Source organism: Martes martes (assembly GCF_963455335.1).
Source record: "Martes martes genome assembly, chromosome: 9".
Lineage (NCBI taxonomy): Eukaryota > Metazoa > Chordata > Mammalia > Carnivora > Mustelidae > Martes > Martes martes.
In genome coordinates this window covers 102,867,420-102,893,210 of record NC_137896.1, presented here as the reverse complement: position 1 = coordinate 102,893,210, position 25,791 = coordinate 102,867,420, and the positions used below count along the sequence as shown (strand labels likewise).

The 25,791-nt window shown below is 44.8% G+C and overlaps 1 protein-coding gene across 2 annotated transcripts in view; it reads left to right on the top strand.

The window, feature by feature from the left end:
- The first annotated feature begins 2,844 nt into the window (after positions 1-2,844).
- Positions 2,845-25,791, top strand: part of MERTK (MER proto-oncogene, tyrosine kinase) — a 113,233-nt gene continuing 90,286 nt past the window's right edge. For both annotated transcript variants that reach the window (XM_080812661.1, XM_080812662.1), the window contains exon 1: positions 2,845-3,040. In XM_080812661.1, the coding sequence (XP_080668787.1) occupies positions 2,980-3,040 (61 nt within the window). In that variant the 5' untranslated portion in view covers positions 2,845-2,979. The remainder of the gene's footprint in view (positions 3,041-25,791) is intronic.

The window sequence follows — 25,791 nt, the reverse complement described above, 5'->3', positions numbered from 1 at the left end:
CTTAAGGAGGGCACGTGATGCAGTGAGCACTGGGTTTTATGTAAGAGTGATGAATCAGTGATCTCTACCTCTGAAACTAATAATACACCATATGTTAATTAATTGATTTAAATTTTAAATTAAAATTTAAAATTAAAATTTAAATTTAAAAATTAAAATTTAAATTTAAAAAACTGAAATATTTAAATAAATAAATAAATTCCAATGTCTTTTAGATGCATGGCATGTGTGAAATTAATACAATAGAGCTGATATCCCACATTTTAGCTATGTTTTCCTATTTGTGGAAGTTACAAAACATAGCTGCAAATTCTTTGACACTTCCACCATCAAGAAGTGAAAGGGGGTTTATGGCTCTTCCCTGTGAGAGTGGGGTTGTACCTGCTCCATCAAGAGAGTCTGGTGAAATACAACCAAATGACTTCTGAGGCTATAGGTCTTAAAAGGCCTTACAGCTTCTACCTTGTTCACCAGAGCGTATGGCTGCTCTTGGTGGCCCAAACCACCATGCAAGACTCCCAACTACACTGAGGCCATCATAGAGGAGCCTCATTAAGTGCTCTGGTCTGTGACCTTAGTCTTCAGGTCATCCCAGCACAAGTCCCAGCACAGGCCTTTAGATCAGAGGTTGGCCAAGTTTTTCTTAAAGGGCCAGATCACAAGGTCATATGATCTCTGTCACAACTAGTCAACTCTGCTGTCATAGTACAAAAGCAGCACAAATGGCTGTATTCCAAGAACCCTTATTTGCAAAAACAGGTGATAGGTTGGCAGGCTGTTGGTTTGCTGACCCCTGTTCTAGATGATTCTAGTCCCCAGCTATTTGAGGCTAAGACCCCAGCAGAGACGGGAGAGCAGGGATAAACTATCTTCCCTGTACTCTGTCCAAATCTCTGACCCACAGAATCCATGACTCTAATATAATGGCTGTTGTTTTATCCCCACTATCTTTGGGGTGATATGTCACATAGAAATAGATATTGGAATGTTATATGCAAGGTAGCCCTCACCAAGAAAGAGAGGTTTGAGCAAACTTGAAGGAGTAGAGTTAACCAAGAGGGTGTGAGTCTGGAGGAGGAGCATTCTGAGCAAACAGTGTAATACCCTGTGCTGTCAGATTGTCTACTGTATATGAACCACAGTAGGAAAATTCTAGAACGATCCTGCTGAGATGCCCTGGTGACCCTGCACATTTCCACATAGGCATGTAGGCAGGGCTTGATTGTAGTGTTACCCAAGTCTTGACAGATGGCTGTATGATTACTCCTGGAACAAGAGCAGGGAAGCCTGGTGAGCAGCTTTTAGAAGGCAGGAACGTTGTGGCAAGCCTGTTTTTCCTTCTTCTCCATAGTTCTAGGTGAGCACAGGACTTTTCATCTCCTTCCCTCCATGCCTCCCCCTCCCTTGAAGGATACAGCTGCAGGCCCCAGTGGAAGTCCATACAAGCGCTTGGCAATAGTTTAGAGTCCACTGCTCTAGAGCCCCCACTGCTCGAGTGTGTGCATCTGGCCCCTCTGTTTTGGTGTCCTCCTATGGGGCTGGGGACACAAGGAGCTGACACCATGCTGATTTTGCTTTTGCTGTCAGTATAACCACCTGCCTAAATCCGTTTGGATTTGTTGTCTCTTTACAGCCAAATCTATCCAAAGAGGCCAGCCAGCCTAAGGTTCAGGGAGTGTTTGACAGCAAACCAGCATAAATAGAACTGGAGCAAGGAGATGAGGTCCCCTAGAACTTAGTAGGTCTTCAGCCGTTTCGCAGCAAGGAAGCAGGAAACACTGTAGAGTTTTGAGAGTTTTGAGCAGAGAAATGACAATGATCTGGCTCACGTTGTCAAAAATAACTCGGGGCACCTTGGTGGCACAAGTAAGCCTCCCACTCTTGGTTTCAGCTCAGGTGGTGATCTCATCAGGGCCATGGGATGGAGCCATGAGGCCCTGAATCTGCTTAAGATTCTCTTTTCCGGCTCCTGCTGCCCCTCGCCCTCCCTCAAAAAAATAAATAAATCTTTAAAAATAAGATAATCCTAAAAATGATTCCTTTAAGAAAATATGTAAGTGTAAGCTCCTGTTGCAATTATTAGTAAAAGTGGCTTAGATCTCTTTTATAATGGACTTTCTTTGAGGCTTCCCTCTTGGTCCTCCACACTTTATAGCTTCCAGCTGCTTTTCCACTCCTGCTGTGCGCTTTTCCCTTGATGTTCATCTCCTTTCCTGAGCCTCATCTCTCTTTGACTCCTCACGGGGGCGCAGTAAAGGATTCCGGGAGGCAACGCGCTCCTCGACGCCAGGGCCGAGTCTCACAGCTCCGGCCAGGTACCCAGGGGGGCGGCGCTCAGTGGAAAGCGGTGCCACGGTCGCCTTCCCCTCTGGGAACGTCGCCGCCAGGGTTTTCTGTGTCTTGTACGTCTGGACTGCGGGATCGCCGCGGCCCCAAGGTGCTGCACCCTCCTCTTGGGTCTGGCTAAGGCCTCGGGAGCCTTCCACTCCCCTCCAACATTTTCCCCTCTTGCTCTCTCTCTTCCATCCACAAGTGGTAGACTCCGGGCCCGCCAGAGGTCCGGGCTCTTTCTCCTCCTCACCTCCGGCCGCCCCTCCCCTCTTTTTCAGTCCCCTCCCTTTCTCTCCACTCCCGCCCCCCATCCAGGGCCGCCCAGGCTCGGCCCATGGCCCGCCCCTGCCCGCCCCTACTGTCCAGCCCGGTCCCCTTCCTTCCCCTTGGCTGCCCGCCTCTCCGCCCGCCCTCCTTCCCGCCCCCTCCCCACCCCAACTGGCTCGGGTCCGCTCGGACTCGGCCCCCGGCCCGCCCCTTTCGGCCGTAGGCACCTCCTGCCCGCGGCTCGGCCGGGCACTTCGGGGTTAGCTGTCCTGGCGGCGGCGTTGGGCTACTTTGGTGGCGCGCTGGATCCAGGACGGGCCAGGTTTAGGACGTCTGTCTGTCCCTCGATCGGGAGAGAATTCCCAGACGCGCAGCCCCGGGATGAGGCGGGCCCTGCTGCCGCTACTGCTGTGGTTCTTCCTCCCCGCGTTCTGGAACGGAGGTGAGTGCGCGGGGCCCAGGGCCAGGCGCTGAGGGCCGGGGGCTGGCGCCTCGGAGCTCGGGGAAGGGTGCGCGCCAACGGGGGCGCGCCGGGCTGCTGGGCAAGTTTGCAGACACCTCCGCACGCCCCAGGAGTGCCAGAGAGTGGAGCGCAGGGACCCCAGCAACCCACTGACGGAGCACTCAATATGGGTCGTGGGTGCGCGTCCCGGTGGAGTCAGGTAGGGGTGGGCACCGGGGGCTCCCCTTTACCGCAGAGGAGGAAATCGAACTCGGCCCGACCCGCTGCAGGTCCCGAAGTTTTCGCTCCAGAGGAATGTTGGTCGCAGATCTGGTCGGGAATGCGCTGAAAACTTTCCCCTAGACACCGTTGCGTGGTTGGACCCCGGCTCTGGCAGTAGTTCTGGGAGCCGCGGGCCCCATCTCCCGAGGGAGACTAGCAGCCTGGGGAAGTTGGGATCACATTCCTGGTGCTGCGATCGACTAAGGACGGGAGTCCGCCAGAGAGGTACAGCGGTCCAGTCTGCTCCCACTGGGTCCTTATAGGTAGTGTTAGTACCTTTTTGCAAGGACACCCTGTGAGTGTGGGGACCCTGGACTTAGGGGAAGCATTCTTTTAACCCCTATTATTGCTGAACAGAATCTAATGTGCTTGGACAGCGTCTAGGTTTGTCCCGATTCGGTCACATTCCAATATAAGGTTCTAGATTGAAAAGTGGAGGCCAGGTAAGGAGGGTTCCATTCTGCATCAGCAGCCTGTTTGGAGGCTAAGTAGCAAGTTAAAAGTTTGATCGCTGATGCATTTCAGTTTTAATTAAAACCTAACCAGGTTTTGCCAAAAAAAAAAAAAAAAAGAAAAAAGAAATGGGGGGGGGTTATTTTGAATAAACACATTCTTAGTTAAAAGTTTTCTATTTCCATTCAGCATGTGGTTTTTGTCTCTTTTGACCATGAACATGGCTGAATAGCTTTTACCTAATAACAGTCAAAGATAGTTTTTAAGAATACTTGGAAAGTTCAATTTATAGTTAAGCAATTTACTTAAATGTTTTCCTTTGAGATTTTCGTTTGAAAACTCAGTTGCTCAAATAAAAAATTCTTAAGCAGTGAACCCTCTTGTTACACATTAAATTATATATGCAATTTATAATTTGGGGCCACATAGCAATTTGAAGCAAACATCAAAAGCCAAACCAATCAAAGAACCAAAACAATTCCATTCTCCACCCCCACCAAACCCTAAAAAATTCTTCAGCATTTCTGCCAGATCCCATTTTTCATAATCTGCTGCAAATCTGTTCTATTTTGTTACTACTCAGGACTGACCATAAATAGTCTTGGAGGTATCATGAATGTGGTGAAAATTATGGGAAAAGCAACAGAAACGACAGTTTTGGTGCTTATAAGATATTTTAAAATGGTGTATTTCTCTAATGTTTTTAAAAACCAATTATCAAAATCCTTTTGTAGCAGACAATTAGCTTTAGTCAGATAATCCTAAAAGGTCTGCTAAACCCACCAAGCAGGAAAAATGAAAATTTTTTTCCGGTTCTTCTACCTTTTGCCTTTTTTTTTTTTTTTTTAATAAGAGAAAGAGAGAGAGAGCTGGGGGGTGGGGCAGAGGGGGGAGAGAGAGAATTTTTTTTTTTAATGTTTATTTGAGAGAGAAAGAGTGAGAGAGTATGAGCAAGGAGAGAAGGCGGAGGGAGAAGCAGACTCCCCACTGAGCAAGGAGCCTGATGCAGGGCTTAATCCTATAACTTTGGGATTCTGACCTGAGCTGAAGGGAGATGCTTAATTGACTGGGTCACCGAGGTGCCCCAAGAGAGAGAATCTTAAGCAGACTCCATGTCCACCCTGATGCAGGGCTCCATCTCATGATCCTGAGATCATGACCTGAGCCAAAATAGAGACTCCAACCCTTAATCAAATAAGCCACCCAGGCACCCTACCTTTTGGGTTTTATCTTGGAATTTATCAGTGAGATGTCTGACAGTGTTATATCTTACCTTGTGAAAGCTCAAAGGTTGGGATTCTCACTGGCAGAATTAGAACAGAAGTAAGAATGCTATGGGTAGAGACTAAAAATCGAAATTAGACCCTTTGTCCAGTTTTAATTAAGATTTTAGCAGAAGTTGGAGAGAAAGAGGGACAAGGTGAAGGATGTGTGTATATGCAATGGAGGGGAATGGATAAATAATTAAAATTTACATATCACTTTAACCCCGGACTCCCCCCTCCCCAACACACACACACAAACACCATCCCATGAAGAAACACACACACACACAGAGAACTGAAACTGCTGAACCATGGTCATCAGACTTCCCAATATGTCCTTTCTGCTCAGTCTCTGTATGGGGGAGCCAGTGAGCAGGGAAACCAGGCAAAGGTTGGCTGTCTAGAGGGCCAGGGAGAGGATAGAGGGAAAGATATCAAAGTGGATAAAAGTGAAGGACTCAGCCCATCATGAAGCAGTACATGCAGCTTAACTCAGTCCTTAGAACAAATTGGTTAAAGGTTAAAACCCTTCAACATCAGCATTTCCCTCCCAAGCTTATGGGATGCGGGAACCCATATTACAATATATTGTAAATATTTTCCCCCCGGAGAACTTTAAGTCTTCCTGCTGTTTACAAGCTTTATGACAATGGGCTCAAACGCTTTTTAGAAGTAAGCAGGACACATTTTAAAAATAAATAGTTTTTAAGAAGTCTTTCTGATCCCCTTTTTGAAAGTGATGACTGGAACACAGATATGTTTAAAATTAATAATAACGTCTCAGTTTTATTTTTAGAAATAATTTCCAGATAATCAGAGGAGCAGGGCCAGTAAGTTACAGTCAGAGCTGGTTATGAACAGGTTGAATCTTTAGTTCCCAGTGAATTGGGAACATGTTACCAGGTAGAAAAGCTGAGCCAGGATATTGATTCCCCTTACCTATAGAACACATGTGTGTAACCGCGGCTTCCTACATAATACCCAGAATGAAATTAGAGAGATGAATTGGATTGTGTTTGTGTTGTCCCCTTCTTTAAAATTCTCCAGCAGCTTCCCACTCCTCCCAGGGTTTGCAGGGATGTGAAGAGCCCACTCCCTTTGCCCCATTTCCACTTGTTCTAACGTTCACACTGCTCCAGCCACAGGCATCTGTCTAGCACATTTGCAGTGGTTGTTCCCTCCAAATGGAATCCTTTCCCCAAGATTTCTGCATGCTGGCTTCTTCTTGGGTTTCAGCTCAGATGTCTTAGAAGAGGCCTTCCCTCACTCCCACCCCAACCAGAGTTACACAACACACACCTACTCTCTCTCTCCATTGAATTTAATTTCCCAAGAACACTTTTCACCACCCCACGTGAGATGGCACGATGCTTTCACCCACGTCAATGCTCAGTGAGTATCTGGCTGGTGTCAGAGGGCCAGGCCCCTGTGGGTCTCACCATGTTCCCCTCCCCCTTCTCTGCTCCTGCTGGCTCACCCAGACATAGAATTTGTTGCAGCTCCCATGCCCTTGTGCTTGGGGCTTGGTTGATAGAAAACAGTCTTATATTTTGCTGTGATGCCAAAGTGATTTTGTTACTAGAAAACTTAGGGCATTGAAAGAAGATCAATTTTTGGACTATATTAACCCAATAAAGCAATATTGACATTTTATATTTTCTTAACTGTTCCAGCTAGAGGGGAAAAAAAAGGTCAAAAGCTGATTTTTTATGTTAACACAGGATAGCAGCTCCCTGCCAGAGGTGGGTTGCCTGATATCCTGTTAGTTGTGACCCGAGTGCCTTGCCTTTGGCCCATTGTCATTGGTTTGCTGTTACCCAAACTGCATGGCCTTGGGTTGGTATGCATCTCAGCAGGAGGTTAATGATTATGAAAATGGGAAAAAAGCAGGTTCACCACAGGAGTTTCTTGGGACTGGGATGGAAATGTTAAGGTGGGGTGGGGGCTGGGTAGGCAGCAAGCCGGGCTCCTTGTCCCACCCCGCTGGCTGATCTTTGGGGAGCCCTAAGGGCCATGGGTAACTTGGGACCTCAGTTGCCTCTCTGGTACCGTGGGTCTCTTCACTAGTCACAGAACTGGCAGGAGGATGAAAATGAGCTAAGGGCACGTGGTAAATGCTCCAAAAATACTAGCCGTCATTGCTTTTGGTTCTCCATTCTTCTGAACTCAAACTTTGGGGTAATGTTTCTCCCAGACAAAAAGTGTTGGGGGGAAAGGTTCTTTTCTCGCTGAAATGTATCCTGAGTTGCAGCCTGAAATACGAGAACAGAGCTGTGGCCCACCCCCTCGTCTCTGTGTTTTAGGGCTTTGTTCCTCGTCCTTGCTTGCAAAACCTAACGCCTGTCACTTGTGGCTTGTCCCGTGAGGCAGGGCCTGCCTTGCCACCTCTCCCCCGACCCCCCTTCGCCCCGTTACCTTCGCTGGTTGACTTCAGATTTAACATACTACGGGAATAGCTTCCTGTCATGTGCCTCTCAGGAAGGTATAAAAATGCAGTCCAGTTCCTGCTCAACTTTTCCCACAGAACACTACTCCAGAGTGGGTGTGGTTTGTTGTTATTGTGGCGTTTGTTTTGGTTTTCTTGGTTTTGAATGTAAAGCATCCAGATAATCCCTTTCCCTTTTATCTGCTGTAACTAGGTTTCCCCAGTGACGCCTTCTGGCTGCAGCGGATACAAAATGAGGCTTTGTCTCTTGGATTTACTGTGGATGGTCTGAGTGTGTGCGCTTGCGGGTGGCCCGTGAGCACAGGGTGGCCCGTGAGCCCAAGGGAACCAACCGGGAGCTCCAGAGGCACTCCCGGCTCCTGGACACTTACTGTTTAGTGGCAGATGTGAGCCAGCACCCAGGTACCCTGAGGGAAGCCCTGAACTTCTCCACATCATCTACTCCGGGCATGTGCTGACCTCTGATTGGGAAGTAACTTACTCTGTCTCTTCACCCGTGTTTTAGTCCTTCGGCCTCCAGCTGAGGGCTGAAAATGCCTCCTGGCTGGGGTTGAGAATTCCATTAGGATCTGTGGCCGTGACCTGCTGGGGAAGCCCTATTTCTGGTGTTTTATTTATTTACTTGAGTGATAGAGCTCTTGAAAGAGAGGAGAGAGAGAGAGAGAATATGGGAGAAGCAGACTCCCTGCTAAGCAGAGAGCCCCATGCGAGGGCTAGATCGCAGGACCCTGAGATCACCTGAGTCTAAGGCAGATGTTTAACTGAGCCACCCAGGCCCCCCAAGTTTCTGGTGTTTTGGAGTGATAAATGGGGCACCTGGGTAGCTCCTTTTGTTAAGCGGCTGCCTTCAGCTCAGCTCTAGATCCCAAGGTTATGGGATGGAGCCTCTCATGGGCTCTCTGCTCAATGAGGAACCCACTTCTCCCTCTCCCTCTGCTGCCCTCTACTTGTGTGCTCGCGTGTGCATGCTGTCTCTCTCTGTCAAATAAATTAATAAAATCTTTTTTAAAAATTGATAAATGGAGAAAGGATGATTATGTCTTATACATGTCATAGAAAAACCTACAGAGTTCTTTCACTTAATGGTAAAATGGATTTTCCATGCGTCTTGGGGGTGGTTGGGGAGGACCAGACAGGGAGAGAGAAAGAGAGAGAGGGAACAGATGTTGATGTTATGTTTGGACCAAAATCTTACAGAAGTTTTACACCAAAGACTAACAGTGTTGGAGAAACTTACGCTTGGAGAAAACCCATTTCATTTCATCTCAATTTATAGACTCTCATGACAGCAAATTCTATGCTCCTGTGTCTCCTTGTATCCAGTGATTACTGTGTCTTCTGGATGTTTCTCAGTCGGTTCCTTCAAAGGTGCTGTCTGGCGCCTGTAGAGTGAGCCAAGGCCCCAGCCAGATCTAATCTTCACACTGTTGGTGTCCTGCCCTAGCTCACTCGGTAAGGGGGCTCGCCTTCAGGACATAGGTCTCAGGTTGGCATTTGACAATCTCTTTTTGTATAATCTGCTATTTTGGGCTCCATTTACCTCAACATTCGGGGACAGTAAACGTCAGAATCTGCCTTCGCTGCCGTCTTGCCTCTCATTAGACACACAAAGGAAAGCCTTGTTTATCTTGGAGAAGCGATTGTTTTGCTATTTTAAGCTTTAGGGCTTGTTCTAGCTCCTGAGTAGACTGGCCTCATTATGGTTTTTGAAAATGTATCTTTTTTTTTTTTTTTTTTTAAACAAGTCAGAACAAGCTATCTTAGCGGAGAATATTAGAACATGGACTCCAAGTTGCTGGAAGTTGTTTTCGGTCCCGCACTACTTAGTGAATGCACAGTGAAGTCATAAATATTCATGGGCTCCCAAGTGCTGCCTGTTTGGGGGGCTGGTTTTCCACTGGCTCTAGTACAGGGCAGGCTGCCTCCACACAGGAAGTGAAACCCGCCCTTGAACCTTTTTACAATTCTGCCTCATGATCTGAAGATTTGTTGATGAAAACAATGCTCTTTGAAAGTTTGGGGGCAAAGAAAAAAGGAAGCTCATTAGATTTAGCATTCCGTCTAAAGCATTCATGGAAAAATATAACCTCTGGGAATCTAGAGAGAGATGTTCTCATCCCAGTTTTGATACTAACTTGCAGGGACACCTGGGGTATGGTGCGCCATACCTTTTTGGAAACTCCACATCCCCACCTTTCAAATGGAAGGGCAGATGGGTGATTCTGGCTCCCCTTCTGGGCAGAAAACAGATTCTGTCTGAAGAGGAGAGGTGGGGTGGGGACACGTTCTCTGTGTGGTTCCAGACACAGTGCCTTAGTAGGAGGGTGAATGAACCTCCCAGCCCTGTGCCTGACTCTGGCCGTGAGTGTCCTCAGGCATCAGCCTAGAAATGGCACCAGAGGCAACACAGAGTCTTTCTTAAAAATGAGTCATACCAGTGGGTTCTATCCTGTGGGCGGCTGCCATTCCCTGACGCCTGAGCTGTCTGCCCCCGTCAGGTAGCCCCTCCAGCTACGCAGATGCGTATTTCTGAGAATACTGGACCTGCCCAAACAAATTATGGCTTCTTTTGATCAAATCTGCAGGGAGTATGGACTCTTGGGTTCTGGAAGACATGGGGATGATTATATAGTCTTTCTAGAAGGGCTGGTCAGAGTAGAGCATGTCTCCACAGGGTGCACAGCAGAATCCCCAGGGTCCAGGGGGGGAATTATATCATTTTAAAAAGTCTGTTCATGACAACCCATAAGAGACTCTTAATCTCACAAAACAAACTGAGGGTTGCTGGGGGGAGAAGGGTAGGGAGAGGGTGGTTGGATTATGGACATTGGGGAAGGTATGTCCTATGGTGAGTGCTATGAAGTGTGTAAGCCTGACAATTCACAGACCTGTACCCCTGGGGCTAATAATACATTATATGTTAATAAAAAAATTTTTTTTAAAAGTCTGTTCATTTAGTATCATGATGTAATTTTATATTTGGAAATTAAATAAGTATTTTATAATGTGAATTGTAGGATGTAAAGCTCATAAGCATATTGGCTAGGAGGACAAGGACAACCAGCTAGGAAGCTGTTTCAAAATACAGAAACCCAAGCCCCACCCAGGGCATATGGACTCAGTCTTTAGGGTACAACCCTAACCACCAGGAGTCCAAGCCATTCTAAGCTCACTTCTGGTGACACCCCACCAATGCAATGCGTCTGACTCTTGAGGAGGACTGGGATACCTCACACCGTCTCCCATTGAGGCCCCCCCATTGCTCCCCACTCCAGTCTCCTTGTCTCACCTCCTCTAGAGAAAGTCACTCCCCCAACGTTAGGTGTCTTAATTCCCACACATCTCTTTACCCTTTGACAACACATAATTGTATTGGTGACACTTTACAGTGTTGTTTGACACCATGGCAGGTAGGGTCTACTTTGGGTTGCATGTAACAGAAAACCTCACTTCAGTGGCTCAGCCAAAAGAAAGGTATTTCTCTCTTCTTACAGGCAGTCTGAGGGTAGGTAGGCTGGGTTGGGACAGAGGCCCCATGATGTGGTCAGGGGCCTGGCTCTTCCTGGCTCTTTATTCTGTTATCTGTAGTATGATGACATACTACATGTTTTTAGTTTTAGAGCTTATCGCCTCCAAATGGATGCTGCATCTCTGGGCATTTCATTTGCATTTCAAGAAGAAGGAATTGGGAAGGACAATATACAGCCAGTTTCATACCAGCTGAGTCTGCCCTTTTTAGGCCGTAAGAAGGTGATAGCTTTATGCAAAGCCCCAAGCTGTTGACTTCTGCTTGAGTTTCCTTGGCTGTACCCAGCTGCAAGGAAGAGTGACAAATCAAGTGTGTTAGCAAGTGGCTCCCTGAGTGAGATCAGGTCCCATTTGTAGGAAGAGGAAGACTGAGCATTGAATAGGACACCAGCAGCTGTTGCTATGCACTTGTGATAAAATTTTATATGAATAGTGTGCTTTCTGGCAGCTTGCTTTCTCATTCTGTGTTAAGTTTCCTAGACTCAACTGGGTTGAACAGTGTCACCCTGGTTTACTTATCTTCATAAGGCAACTAGGTGGATACACCGTAGTTTATTTATCCGGGCTCCTTCTATTGGGCATTTAGACTTTTCTGCGTTTTTCTTTTACAAGCAATGTTGCTGGTGTGGAAATGGGGTTCGGAGCAGACAGTCAAGAAAGCATTCTTGAGATGTCTTCGGTGCAAAACTGGTTTTAGTAAAGCACAGGGACAGGATCCCTGGGAAAGAAGAGCTGCTCTGAGGTCCTGAGGAGTGATCCAGTCTATACTTTCAAATTGGGAGGGGGTTAGTGACAGCACAAGCTTCCCAGGTATTTTGGGAACAAGGTTTCCAGGACCCTGAGGGGGCTCGCTATTGTTAGGAAAAGGTCTTTTATTGCTGTTTAGTAAAAACTTCAGTCATGAGACCCTTCAGATGTGTATCAGTGGGTTGTAGGCTTGTGGGATGACTGCCAACGTATATCTTGGGGTAGAGACAAGGAAGTTTCCAAAGGAATTTCCATTTGTTTAAGGTAGACTCACAGGATCCTGGGAGTGGGGGGTGCCGCTCAGGCTGAGATTGCCTTTTGCCCTTAGCCAAGTGTCAGCATCAAGGCTGAGCTCCCGGAGGAAAGTCACTCTGCCTGTTTTAAGGATTTGTCAATGGGCTGTAAGTAGTAAGGACATTTAATTTTTTCTTTGGCCTTTGTTCCCCACATCAGTGCCGTGAGCATTCTTGTTTTTAATCTTTTCCTTAGGGAGGTTTAATTTGCTATAATAAAACGCACAGATTGTAAGTGTTGAGTTTGATGAGTTCTGACAAATATGTGTCGAAACCACCACCCAAGTTAAGATAGCCGTAACCTTGTGTGTGTGTGTGTCTCACCATGAACATGTGTGAGTCCTTAGCGGTGGAAATGCTGAGTTGTGGGTTGTAGGTTGTAGGTAAGAGGAATACGTATTCTCATCGTATATTGCCAAATTGTTATTAGAGTAGAGAAAAACCTTTCTTCTGCACATCTTATAGGTAGGTTATTGCTGTGTGAGATCTCAACTGAGGCATTTCTTCAATACCGAAAGAATAACTCTAGATAGGTCTGGTACTGCTGCTCGGGGCTGGCTGTAGCCGGTTGCAAAGCAGGCTGAGACCATCTTAGCAGCACCCACTGACCTTCCAGGCTCACCACCCATCACCCCATCCCCACCCTTGCCTGGCATCAGGCACACCGGAGCCCCGTTCTGTCCAGCCCTCAAAACCAACCACAAGCAGGGGCTTGGGAGCTGGAGCCTGAATGCGGCTGGTGAAGCGAGGGTGGGTGGGACCAGGAGAAGTCCCTTCACTCCTTCCCACCCGTGATGATCTGCACAAGTTGCCTAGCACCTGTGAGCTTCAGGTTCCTTACTACAAGCTGGGGGCAGTGGTAGTCCCTGCCAGGGATCAGAGAGGATCGTGTAGGGGGAGAGACTGGCAGAATGTGAGTAACCGGAGATAAAACAGGTGCTACAGCTTTTCCCTCTTCCCCGATAGAAGATACTAAGCATAGTTGGATTTTTAAAATTAAATTTTTGGGATAACTTTAGATTTTCATGCTGTTTCTAATAAGAAATAATACGGAGAAACCCCCACGTACCCTTTACCTAATTTCTGCCAAAGGAAACTAGTACAATATCACAGGCCGGAAACTGACATGGATTCACTCCACCAGCACAGGAACCCTCGTGGTGCCCTCTTAGAGCCTACCCATAGCCCTCTGCCCTCTCACCTCCTTAATCCCTGGCAATCGCTGATCAGTTTTCCATTTCTGTAACTTTGTCATTTCAGAAATGCCATACAAATGGAATCAGACTGTATTAGCTTTCTATTTGCTGCCATGACAAATTGCCACAAACTTAGCTGCTCGAAACAACAAAATATCATATCTTACAGTTCACTAAGTCAGAAGTCTGACATGGGTCTCACTGGGGCTAACATCAGGGGGACAGCAGGACATCCTTCCTTCCTGGAGTCTGTAGGGAGAGGCTGTGTCCTTGCCTTTTCTAACTTCTAGGGCCCGCCCATAGTCCTTTGCTCCTGGCCCCTTCCTCTATCTTCAAAGCCAGCAAGCATGGGTTGTGCCCTTCTGGCATTGCAACACTGACCCCAAGTCTTCTGCTTCCCTTTCTACTTTTATGGGCCCCTGAAATTACACATTCTCGACAGCATTTGGTGATGTCAGTTTTTAATTTTAGCCATCCCGACAGGTATGAAGTAATACCACATTGTGGTCTTAATTTGAATTTCCCTAATGGTTTACGATGTTGAACCCATTCTCATGAGCATATTTGTCATCCATATATACTCTTTGACCAAAGGCTTCTTCATGTCTTTGCCCTCTTCTAATTGGATTTGTTTGTTTCTTACTGAGTTCTTTAATAATCTAGATACTAGTGCTTTGTCAGATAGGTGGTTTGCAAATAATTTCTCCGGGTCTGTAGTTGTTGGTTTTTGTTTTTTCTTAATGGGGTCTTTTGCAGAGCAAACATTTTTAGTTTTGATGAAATTCAGTCTATTACTTTTTTTTTAAAGATTTTTTTAAAAAATTATTTATTTGACAGAGATCACAAGTAGGCAGAGAGGCAGCCAGAGAGAGAGGGGGAAGCAGGCTCCCCGCTGAGCAGAGACCCCCCCCCCCCAATGTGAGCCTTGATCCCAGGACCCTGGGATCATGACCTGAGCTGAAGGCAGAGGCTTTAACTCATGGAGCCACCCGGGCGCCTCTACATTTTCTTTTTTATGTATTGTTATGCCCCAGTAACGGACCCAGACTGATACAAAGCGAAGGTCAAGCGAAGCTTTATTTCACGCCAAGCATCAAGAATCTAACCGAACGTTCGGGGACGCACCTCTTACAAGAGGTGCTCTGTTTCACAGTCTAGCTTTTAAGGGCAAAGACCATGCAGTAGGGCCTGGCCACGCACAGGTGACCAATGAGATTGTAACACACACAGGAAACTCCGCAGTGATGCTAGGTGACCAATTGAATTACAATTTACCCTAGTAGACATTTGAACCAGCCTATTACACCTTGATTAGGATTGGCACCAAAAAGGTTCCCAAAGGGCAGGGGCCCATACTCCTTGGTAGCTAGGGAGACAGTATGCAACCCACCACTGATGATGTCTCCACCCAGCCTGACCCACCCTTGTATCTGGGCTTTGTTACCTGGAACTGGTTTCGGGGACTTGTTTTTAAGTGAATCCCCTGGGGGAAGGGGAGCAGGGACAGTTTAAGGGTTAAACAATAAGGTTTTTGTTTAACCTCAATGAAAGCCTCTTGCTAAAATATAAAATAGGTCCTTACAGTATCATACTTTGGTGGCAAGTGTAAGACTCTTTGCCTAGCTCTAGATCCTGAAGATATTCTCTTCTATTTTTTTTCTAAAAGTTTTACGTTTTACATTTTTATCTTATGTATTAGATATTAGTTCATTTTGAATAAAGTGTAAGACTTAGGTCAAGTTTATTATTTTTTTGCCTGTGGATATCCGCCTGCTCCAGCATCATTTGTTTAAAAAGCTATCTTTCTTCCATTGAATTGCTTCCGACCTTTGCCAAAAAGCAATTGGATAGGGGCACCTGGATGGCTCAGTGGGTTAAAGCCTCTGCCTTCCGCTCAGGTCATGTTCTCAGGGTCCTGGGATGGAGCCCATATTGGGCTCTCTGCTCAGCAGGGAGCCCGCATTCCCGCCCCCCCCCCACCGCCTACTTGTGATCTCTCTGTCAAATAAATAAATAAAATCTTTTTTTAAAAAAGATTTTAAAAAAGCAGTTGGATATATTTATGTGGGTCTGTTTCTGGTTTTCTTGTGTTCCATTGATCCATGTGTCTGTACCTCTGCCATTACTATCCAGTTTGATTATTACAGCTATGTAATAAGTTTTGAAATTGGGGAGACTGATTCCTCTCATTTTATTCTTCTTTTTCAAAACTGTTTTAGCTATTCTAGATACTTTACTTTTCCATACAAATTTTAGAAGTACATTGTTTTTATCTACAAAAAAAAAATCTTCCTGGTATTTTAAGAATTGTATTAAATCTTTATGTGCTTTTTTTTCTGACATCAAATACATAGATTCAACAACAAATTCTCCAGTTCTCTGACCTTGACTAGATGTCCTACGGTTTAGTTCAGTTCTGACACTACCTACCTAGAGTTAGCCTAGACCTCATAGGTTAGAGGCTCAATCTCATAGGACTGCTCCCCACTTAAGACACCAGCTCAAAGGAACTCTCTAGGCTACCTACCTTCTGCCCAGCTGATACAAATTCAGGGGTGCACATGCTATCCTTTCCCTTTCACATTTGGTAATACAGTAGATGGACCTACAGAACTCAGAAAAGCATTGTTCTTATGATTACAGCTTTATTAGAAATGATACAATTCAGGAATAGCCAAATGGAAGAGATACATAGGGCAACCTGTAGGGGAAGAGGTTCAGAGCTTCCGTGCCTTCTCTGGTTGTACCTCCCTCACAGCACGTTGATGTGTTCACTAACTCAGAAGCTCCCCAAGCCTTGTTGTTTTAGGAGTTTTACATGGGGTTCTATCACATGAGCGTGATTATTTAAATCCTAGGCCATTAGTGACTAAACTCAATTTCCAGCCCCTTTTTCCTACCTTGAGGTTGGGTGTGGGGCAGAATATTCTAACCCTCTAATCCCATGTTTTTCTGATGACCAGCTCCTATCCCGAAGCAATCTGGGGGCCCCACCCTAAGTCACCTCATTAGGGTGAACTCAGATGTGTTCTTTATGAATAACAAAAGATATTTCTATCACTCGGTAAGTTTGAGGGATTTTAGGAGCTCTGTGCCAGAAACTGGGGACAAGGACCAGATCAATGTATTTTTATTATACCACAATCTGTACATTACCTTGAGGAGAATTGATATCTTTACTTTGTTAAGACTTCCAATTTATGAGCCCAGTATGTCTCTCCATTTATTTAGAACTTTTTTTCATTTCTCCTATCAGTGCTTTGTAGTTTTCAGGATGTGAGTTCTCAATGTACTTTGTTAGATTTATACCTAAGTATTTCATCATTTGGGAGTTAATTGTAAATGGTACTGTATATTTAATTTTGATGTCTGTGTGTTCATTACTTAGTATATAGAAGTAAAGTAACTTTTGTGTATTTATCTTGTATCCTATGACCTTGATGAAATCAGTTATTAGACCTAAGGACATTTTTTGTGATTCTGTGAGATTTGTTAGGTAGACAATCATATCTGCAAAATGGTGACTATTTTATTTCTTCCTTTCTGATCTTTTCATTCTGATGCTTTTTATTTATTTTTCTTGCTTTACTGCCTTGGCTAGAACTTTCAGCACTATGTTGACTAAGAATGGGGAATGCAGGGGCACCTGGGTGGCTCAGTCAGTTAAGCATCTGACTTGATCTCAGCTCAGGTCTTGATCTCAGGGTCATGAGTTCAGGCCCTTTGTTGGACTCCATGCTGGGCATGGAGTCTACTTAAAAACAAACAAACAAAAAATGGAGTAAGCAGACGTTTTGCTTTGTTTCTAATCTAAGAGGAAAAGAATGAAGGTTTTCACCATAAAGTAAAATGACAGCCGTTGGGTTTTTGTTGATGCTCTTTATCAATTTCAGCAAGTTTTCTCCTCTCTATTTTCTTAAAAACTGTGAATGGGTATTGAGTGGTTGTGGGACTTTATTAAATGATTGATATGATTATGTGATTTTTCTTCTTTAACCTGTTAATGTGGTGGATGATATTGATTGATTTTCATTGATTTCATATACTGATCCAACCCTCTACCCATGGAATAAAGTCCACTTGATCTTGGTATATAATTCTCTTTATATGTTGTTGAATTCTATTTGCCAATATTTTATTAAGAAGTTTTTGCATCTGTATTCAAGAAGGATGTTGATCTGTACTATTTTTTCTGTACTGTGTCTAGTTTTGGTATCAGGACACCAGCTTCATAAAATATATTGGCTTTTGTCCACTTATAGTTTCTGGAAAATATTATATAGACCATGTGCTAATTCTTCTTTAAGCATTTGGTATAATTATCCAGTAAAACCATTTTGGCCTGGAAATTTATTTTTTGGCAAGTTTTCTAGATGATGATTTTAATGTCCTTTATAGTTATAGAGATATTCAAATTATCTGTTTCATATTGGGTGAGTTATAGTAGTTTGTGTCTTTTGTGGAATTAGTCCTCTATTTCCTCTATGTTGTCAGATTTGTGTGAGAGTTCTTCGTAGTTTTTAATTATTAACCTTTTGATGTCTGTACAATGAATAGTAATTTTCCTTGTTTCATTCCTGATAGTAGTAATTTGTGTCTTCTCTTTTTCTTTGTAGTCTTGCTAGAGATTTATCGGTTTCACTGGTTATTTTCAAACAACCAGTTCTTCGTTTCATTGATTTTCTCTAATGCTTTTCTTTTTTCAATTTCATTTCCTATAAATACATTATTTTTTGTTGTGCTCTTCTTTTTCTGTGTTCTGAGGTTAGACTACTGAATAAATTCTCCATCAGCACTATGTTGTATCCCACAAATTTTGGTATCTTTTATCTTTTTTTTTTATTCAGTTCAGTATATTTTTGTATTTCCCTTAAGACATCCTCTTTGATCCATAGATTATATGGAAGTTTAGTTTGCAAGTATTTGAAAAATTTCCTATTACCTTTCTGTTATTTCTAATTATTTCCATTGTGGTCAGAGACACAAACTGTATGATTTTAATTCTTTTACATTTCTTGAGATTTGCTTTATGGCACAGGATATGGTTTATCTTGGTTTATGTCCCATCGTCATTTGGAAAGAATGTGGATTCTGCTGTTGTTGGATGGAATGTTCTATAAATGTAGAGACTAGATTCTTTCCATTGGCAATGTCATCCAGTTTTTCTATAGCTTTGCTTATTTTCTGCCTTGTTCTTTGATCAGTTTTTTTTATCTTTTTTTTTTTTAAGATTTTATTTGTTTATTTGACAGAGACAGCAAGGGAGGGAACATAAGCAGAAATGGGAGAGGGAGAAGCAGACTCCCCACTGAGCAGGGAGCCCGATGCAAGGCTCGATCCCCAGGACCCTGGGACCACGACCTGAGCCAAGGCAGTTGCTTAACAACTGAGCTACCCAAGTGCTCCTTTTTGATCAGTTCTTGAGAGAGAGAGATGGTGAAGTCTCCAACTACAATTGTTAATTTGCTTTTTCTCCTTTCAGTTATATCAGTTTTTGCTTCATTTATTTTGCTTTGTTTGGTACACGCTCCTTTATGACTCCTATATCTTCTTGGTAGATTGAGTCTTTATCATTATATAATTTGCCTTTCTGTCTCTGGTAATTTTCTTTGCTTTGAAATCTACTTTATCTGATATCAATGTAGCTATCCTGCTTTCTTTCTTTCTTATCTTTTTTTTTTTTTTAAAGATTTTATTTATTTATTTGACAGACAGATCACAAGTAGGCAGCGAGGCAGGCAGAGAGAGAGGGGGAAGCGGGCTCCCCGATGAGCAGAGAGCCCGATGCGGGGTTCCATCCCAGGACCCTGGGATCATGACCTGAGCTGAAGGCAGAGGCTTTAACCCACTAAGCCACCCAGGCGCCCCTATCCTGCTTTCTTTTGATTAATAGTTGCATGATACATTTTTTTCTATCTTTGTGTTCAACTTGCCTGTATCATTATATTTGCTATGAATTTCTTATAAACAGCAGATAGCTGGATAAGGTTTTTTAATCTGCTGTGCCAATATTGCTATTTTAATATACTTAGATCATTTACATTTAATGTAATTATATATTAGGCATTGCTCTTTCGTCAGTTCAAGGTAATTATAAAATCCCTACCTCCTTTTAAGTTCCTTTATTTCCCTATTGAAAACATAATTATCTTCTTCATATATAGAACTATATCAGATGGTGTTACAATTATTCTTCAACCATCAGGCATAATTTAGAAAACTCAGGAAGAAGAAAGTCTATTGTATTGACCAATATTTTTGCTTTCTGTTTTTTTCTCGCTTCCTGTGATTCAGGTTTCCTTCTTTTATTGTTTTCTTTCTGTTTAGAGAATTTCCTCTAGCTATTTTTTTTTTTAAAATTTTTATTTTTTTATTTATTTGTCAGGGAGAGAGAGAGAGAGTGAGGACAGGCAGACAGAGTGGCAGAGGGAGAAGCAGGCTCCCTGCAGAGCAAGGAGCCCGATGTGGGACTCGATCCCAGGACGCCGGGATCATGACCTGAGCCGAAGGCAGCTGCTTAACCAACTGAGCCACCCAGGCGTCCCTCCTCTAGCTATTTTTTAAGAGTAGATCTGCTGATGACAAATTCTTAGTTTTCCTTCATCTGGAATATTTTGGTTTCCCCTTCATTTCTGAAAAATTCTGAGTTGACAGTTCTTTCCTTTCAGCACTTATGAAATGTGCCACTTCCTTTTGTCCTCAGTGGTTCCTTATATGAATTATACTGCCAGTTGAATTGTTTTACCTCTATAGGGGAGACACCATCTCTCTATCTCAGTGCTTTGAAAACGTTCTCTTTGTCTTTACTATTCAGAAGTTTGACTAGGATGTATCTTGGTGTGGATATTTTTTGGGTTTATTATGTTAGTTTCACTCAGATATTTGATTTTGTAGGTTTATATTTTTTGTCAGCTTTAGGAAGCTTTCAGCATTATTTCTTCAAGTGCTTTTTCATTCGTGCTCTCTTCTTTCTCCACTCCTTTCAGGACTCTGATAATACAAATGTTAGATCTTTTGTAATAGTCCTGTAGGTTCCAGAGTCTCTGTTCATTTTTTTTTCCCAGTCTCTTTTCTTTCTGTTGTTCAGATTAGATAATTTTCTATGGTTCTGTCTTCCAGTTCATTGATTCTTTTTTTTTTTTTTAATATTTTATTTATTTATTTGACAGAGAGAGATCAAAAGCAGGCAGAGAAGCAGGCAGAGAGGGAGGGGAAGCAGGCTACCCCCCGAGCAGAGAGCCTGATGCGGGGCTCGATCCCAGGATCCCCAAGATCATGACCTGAGCCGAAGGCAAAGGTTTAACCCACTGAGCCACCCCGGTGCCCCAGTTCACTGATTCTTTCAACTGCCCGTCCCTTCTGTTATTGAGACCACTCATTGAGTTTCTAACTTTGGTTATTGTATTTTTCAGTTCAAAAAGTTGCATTTTTAAAAACATATATCTTTTATTTCTTTATTGTGACTTTATTTCCTTGTCAAGGTTTCTATTTTCAAATGTTTCTTGTTCATACTTGCTCATTGAAGTATTTTCATGATTCCTTTTTTAAAACCTTTTATAGGGCACCTGGGTGGCTCAGTGGTTAAGCATTTGCCTTCCCCTCAGGTCATTGGTTTCCAGCAATTGGGATCCAGCAATTGGGATCTATCGGGAAGCCTGCTCCTCCCACTCCTGCTTCCCCTCCTTGTGTTCCCTCTCTCTCTGTGTCTCTCTCTGTCAAATAAATAAATAAAATCTTCTAAAAAAATAATAAAACCTTTTTCAGATAATTCTCTGTCACCTTGCCGTTGGTATTTCCATTTGAGATTGGATGTTTTATTGAAACCTGGACATTTAGGGGTATTATATTAGGAGACTCTGGCTCTTACTTTTATCTTTTGTTACACTGGGTTTCCTCTCAGCTGCTCTGGCTGGCAAAGAGGTGTGCTGCCTCTTCACTGCCTGCTGGGGGTAGAATTCTAGGTTTTCTGTTCAGCCTGCATTGGCATCTGAGTGTAAGTTACTGCTGGTCAGAGGTGGGGTGGGAGTTCTGGCTGCCCATTAGGTTTCCACTGACATCTCCTGTCTGGGAGGGGATGCGGTGCCTTAGTACTTCCTGACTGTGCCCCACCTTACCTCCACTGACACTAGGGGAAGAAGAGGGATGGCCTCACTGGCAGCAGTGAAAACCCTGATTATCTACTAGGCCTTCTCTGCTGCCACCCTAATGGGGATGGGGAGGGATGCCTCATTAATGCCAGGCGGGAGTGGAAGTCTAGTCTCTCCACCTAACCTTTGATAGCATGGGTGGGGATGGGACCATAGGTTTTTCTGGGTGGTTTGCCTGGAGGAGAACAATTTTTTTAAAAATATTTTATTTATTAATTAGAGAGAGAGTGCACATGAGCAGGCGGAGGGGCACAGGGAGAAGCAGGCCCCCCGCTGAACGAGGAACCCAATGTAGGACTTATTCCCAGGACCCTGGGATCATGACCTGAGCCCAAGGCAGACACTTAACCGATTGAGCCACCCAGGCGCCCAGGAGAACAGTTTTATTTTCTAAAAAGTCTTCTGTATGAATGGGCTCTCCCTTTCCTGGTGTTTTGACTCAGGAAAAAAGGCTTTTTGGGGGTTTTGTTTTTGTTTGTTTATTTGTTTGGTGGTGATGTTCTTTGCCTGATAACATTTCCAGATTGAGACATATGGAGCCAGAGGGAAACCCAGAGAATTTATCATCATGGTGGGCCAGCTTCCTGAAGTCCTGGGTTCATCTGCCTTCTCTCCACTTTTCAGAGTAGTTGTTGTTGTTGCTGTTGTTTGTTTGTTTAATGTTTTTTCTGCTGTTTTTATGTGTACTTAGTTGGAGGAGTAAGGAAAAGTATATCTGTTTTGGACAGAATTCTCTTTGGCAAACTTGTTTGGTGTTCCAGAAAGTCACATTTTATTTGTTTTGTTTTGTTTTGTTTTTAAATTGTATTTATTCATTTGACAGACAGAGATCACAAGTAGGCAGAGAGGCAGCAGAGAGGGAGAGAGGAGGAAGCAGGCTCCCTGCCGAGCAGAGAACCTGATGCGGGGCTTGATCCCAGGACCCTGAGATCATGACCCGAGCCGAAGGCAGAGGCTTTAAACCACTGAGCCACCCAGGTGCCCCCAGAAAGTCACATTTTAAAGATTTTTTTTTTTTTAATTTGACCGAGAGAGAGATCACAAGTAGGCAGAGAGGCAGGCAGAGAGAGGAAGGGAAGCAGGCTCCCTGCTGAGCAGAGAGCCCATGCTGGGGCTCCATCCCAGAACCCTGGGATCATGACCTGAGCCGAAGGCAGAGGCTTTAACCCACTGAGCCAACCAGGTGCCTTTTGAGCTAAAGGCAGAGGCTTTAACCCACTGAGCCACCCAGGTGCCCAGAAACTCACATTTTAAAAGGAAATAATTTTTTTTAAAAGAATGGCTTTTTATTTTCTTTTTAAGATTTTCTTTATTTGAGAGTGAGTGTGCGCGTATGTGTGTGTGAGCAGGAGGGTCAGAGGGAGAGAGAGAATCCCAAGGAGACTCCCATGCTTCTGCAGAGTCCAACACCCATGGCCCCAAGATCATGACCCTAGCCAAAATCAAGAGTCTGACACTCAACTGACTGAGACACCCAGGCGCCCTAAAAATGGCTTTTTATTACTAGGCATTCAGGTATTGGTGGGCTGGAACGTATATGTTGGGAGTAGCATGGTGGAGGAATTTAGGAGCCTGAGAGTCTCTGCTAGATCTTCCAAGAGCCACCACATCTGGCCCTGGGGGAGAACCAACCTCAGATACCCGGGGGACAAACTGCTTCACCACTTTGGCCAGAAAGTGTTCCTTCAGTCTTCCATGACACTTGGTGTGCTGCCCAAGGGGAAGGAGAAGGAAAACCCTCAGTTAAGTAAACATATGTTCATATTTCCCTGCGAGAGGTTGAATGGTCTAAGTCAGCGTAACTGGTCCCATATGTTCAGCATTGATGGTTCAGATATGACTAGTTGCACTTTTGAAATGACAGATCATTTGTTTCATGTTATGAAAGTCTTAACTGGGGGTGTGCTGGTGGCTCAGTCGGTTAAGCATCTGCCTTCAGCTCAGGTCGTGATCTCAGGGTCCTGGGATTGAGCCCCTTGTCCTGCCCAACAGGGAGTCTGCTTCTCCCTCTCCCTCTGCCCTCTCCCTGTGCTCTTCTCCCAGCTCGTACTCTCTCTCTCTCTCTCTCTGTCTCTCTCTCAGATTAATAAATAAAATCTTAAAAAAAAAAGAAAATCTTAACTGCCATTTATTGCATGTCTGTGCGTGCCAGGCACTGCATGGAATTTTATGTGCGGTATTCTGCTATTCTGAAAGAAGGAGGTGTTACAGATAAGGACGCTGAATCTCACTTGGACGAGTGACTTGCACAATGTCATCTGGTCTCTGAGTGGCTGAGCTAGATGGGGCTAAACATTGCTTCTTTGACTCCAGAGTTCTAGGTACCACGCTCCCCAACCACAGGCATTCAAACCTGAGTCTTCTGGGTGGGGTTCTCAGGTGGAACCCTTAACAGCCCGTTTCCCCAAGGTGATTTGGGATACTGGATCCATTCCCTTAGAGGAGGGGTCTAACCGGGGCTACACATTAGAATCACTAGAAGATATATATTTTTTTAAGTCCGGATACCCGAACTGTACCCCAGACCATTAAACTCAAGCTCTGGAAGAAAAGCAGGCATCAGAACTTTAAAACCTGCCGTGGAGATTCCGATGTTCTGCTAGTTTGGAAGGCATGCTGGAGAGTTAGAAGGCAATGATAAGGAGTTACAGTCAGATTCTGGACCTCTTTTCTGGTTGATCTGGTGTTCCTCTTCAGAAAGGATTTGAGGGGTGCCGTCCGCTTGGGAAGCTTCATTTACAAAGCACTTCTACCAAGAAAAAGTTAAATACCCAAGTCAGGAAGTGGGGTACAGGTTAAAGGGGATCACGAGGAGCTGCTTAAAGGCCTTTGAGGACCTTGGGACTTCATTACAGAAGTGCGTGCATGACGGGAAAGGGCGCAGATGGGGCTCTGGTTTTTTCTTAAGCCAGAAGCAATACCAGGAGGAGTGGGGAAGGGATCCTGGGTCCATCATTGTTGCCCAGAGGTCTGAGCTCCTCTACACCCTCCAAGCTGGGGCTCAGAGAGGTTGAATAGTTTGCTTGATGTGCGGGGTCCCTGTTTGCCCCCTCCAGACCCACTCTTCACCCTGCTCTGTATCCCAGCAGGCCAGCCTGTGGGAGGGCAACCAGGAACTCACTCCCTGGCACTCTGGCTCCAGCTAGTTTGAGCTAAAGGATACTAAGTTACATATATTTGACTGAGTAGATCTCTGTGTACTGGCATATCCATTGCTTATCTGAAATTCAAGTGTAACTGGAACGTCTTGTTTTTTATCTGGCAACACTATGCCTGTTGGGGTGCGTGTGGAAAATCTGATCTGCCCACACCATGTTTTATACCCGACTTTGCTTTCTTCCCTCTGGGCAGGCATGCCAGTGGGTTTTTGCTGACATTCCTTCTTTTCTGCTGTCACACCACAGCTATGACCTCTCCGTGCACAAGCAGCCAAACCATGTACTCCCCTTGCTTTCCAGTGAAGCCCCTGCTAGAGGCCGTTCTGCCCGGCCAGCTACCCAGTTACTGCTAACTGGGCTTTGCTGCACTTGGTACAAAAGAGACTGTTCAGGAGTCAGTGTCATCCCGTGAATGGTCTTTTTTTGTGTGTGTCACTTTTCCCAAGCGGTGGAGTGCATTCACCCCAGCAAAGCTAACGTTTACCATTTACAGTTTGGGACAATTGAGTCAAGTGATTTCAGGGTAAAGGTTTTTAAATTTTTCCCTCATTAAGTATTGTTGCTGCTGCTCTTTATCAGTTGAGAAACCTTCACGTTTACATAAAGTGAAACAAAACAAAGTAGAAAGTTTCTGTTTGTTCTGTGTTTGGCCTCAGCCAGCCGCAGGGATGGGGAAAGAGCCCTTAGACTAGATGGCAGGAAAGCTGCCCAGGGTCATGGTTCAGATATCAGCCAAAAGGATGGGGGTGGGGGAAGGGAGACAGTCCAGGTGTGGCCCTTTCTCTTGGAGGGGGACACAGGGCACTGCAGCGGGGGGGAGGGGTTGTGGGCCCCAAAAGCCTTTTTGTAAACTGCAAACTCACCGCTGAAGGAGGCCTTTCTTCCAGCTTGTTGGGGGGCCACTTGATAGCAAAGCCACAACAAACAGCCAGGCAGATAGGCGGCCTTAGTTCCTGGGCAAAGGGCATCCTCCCCTCTTGTCTATCGCTGCTCCCCTTGACCACGTATGCTTTGCAGGTGGGAAACAAAGAACCCACAGGAGTTCTAGGCTAAGCCCTCACTCTTGCCTCCTCCTCTGGGCCTCCTGATTCTGAGGCTGAGCTTCAGGGAGCTCACTTGAGGCCTCTGTTTTGTTGTTTGGGGAAGTATAGAAAGAGCCGGGCAGTGGGTCCCACAGGCTAGCACTTGAGTCCTGTGTTTATTTCAACACTCAGGCCAAGGTGCTACCGCTCTCCC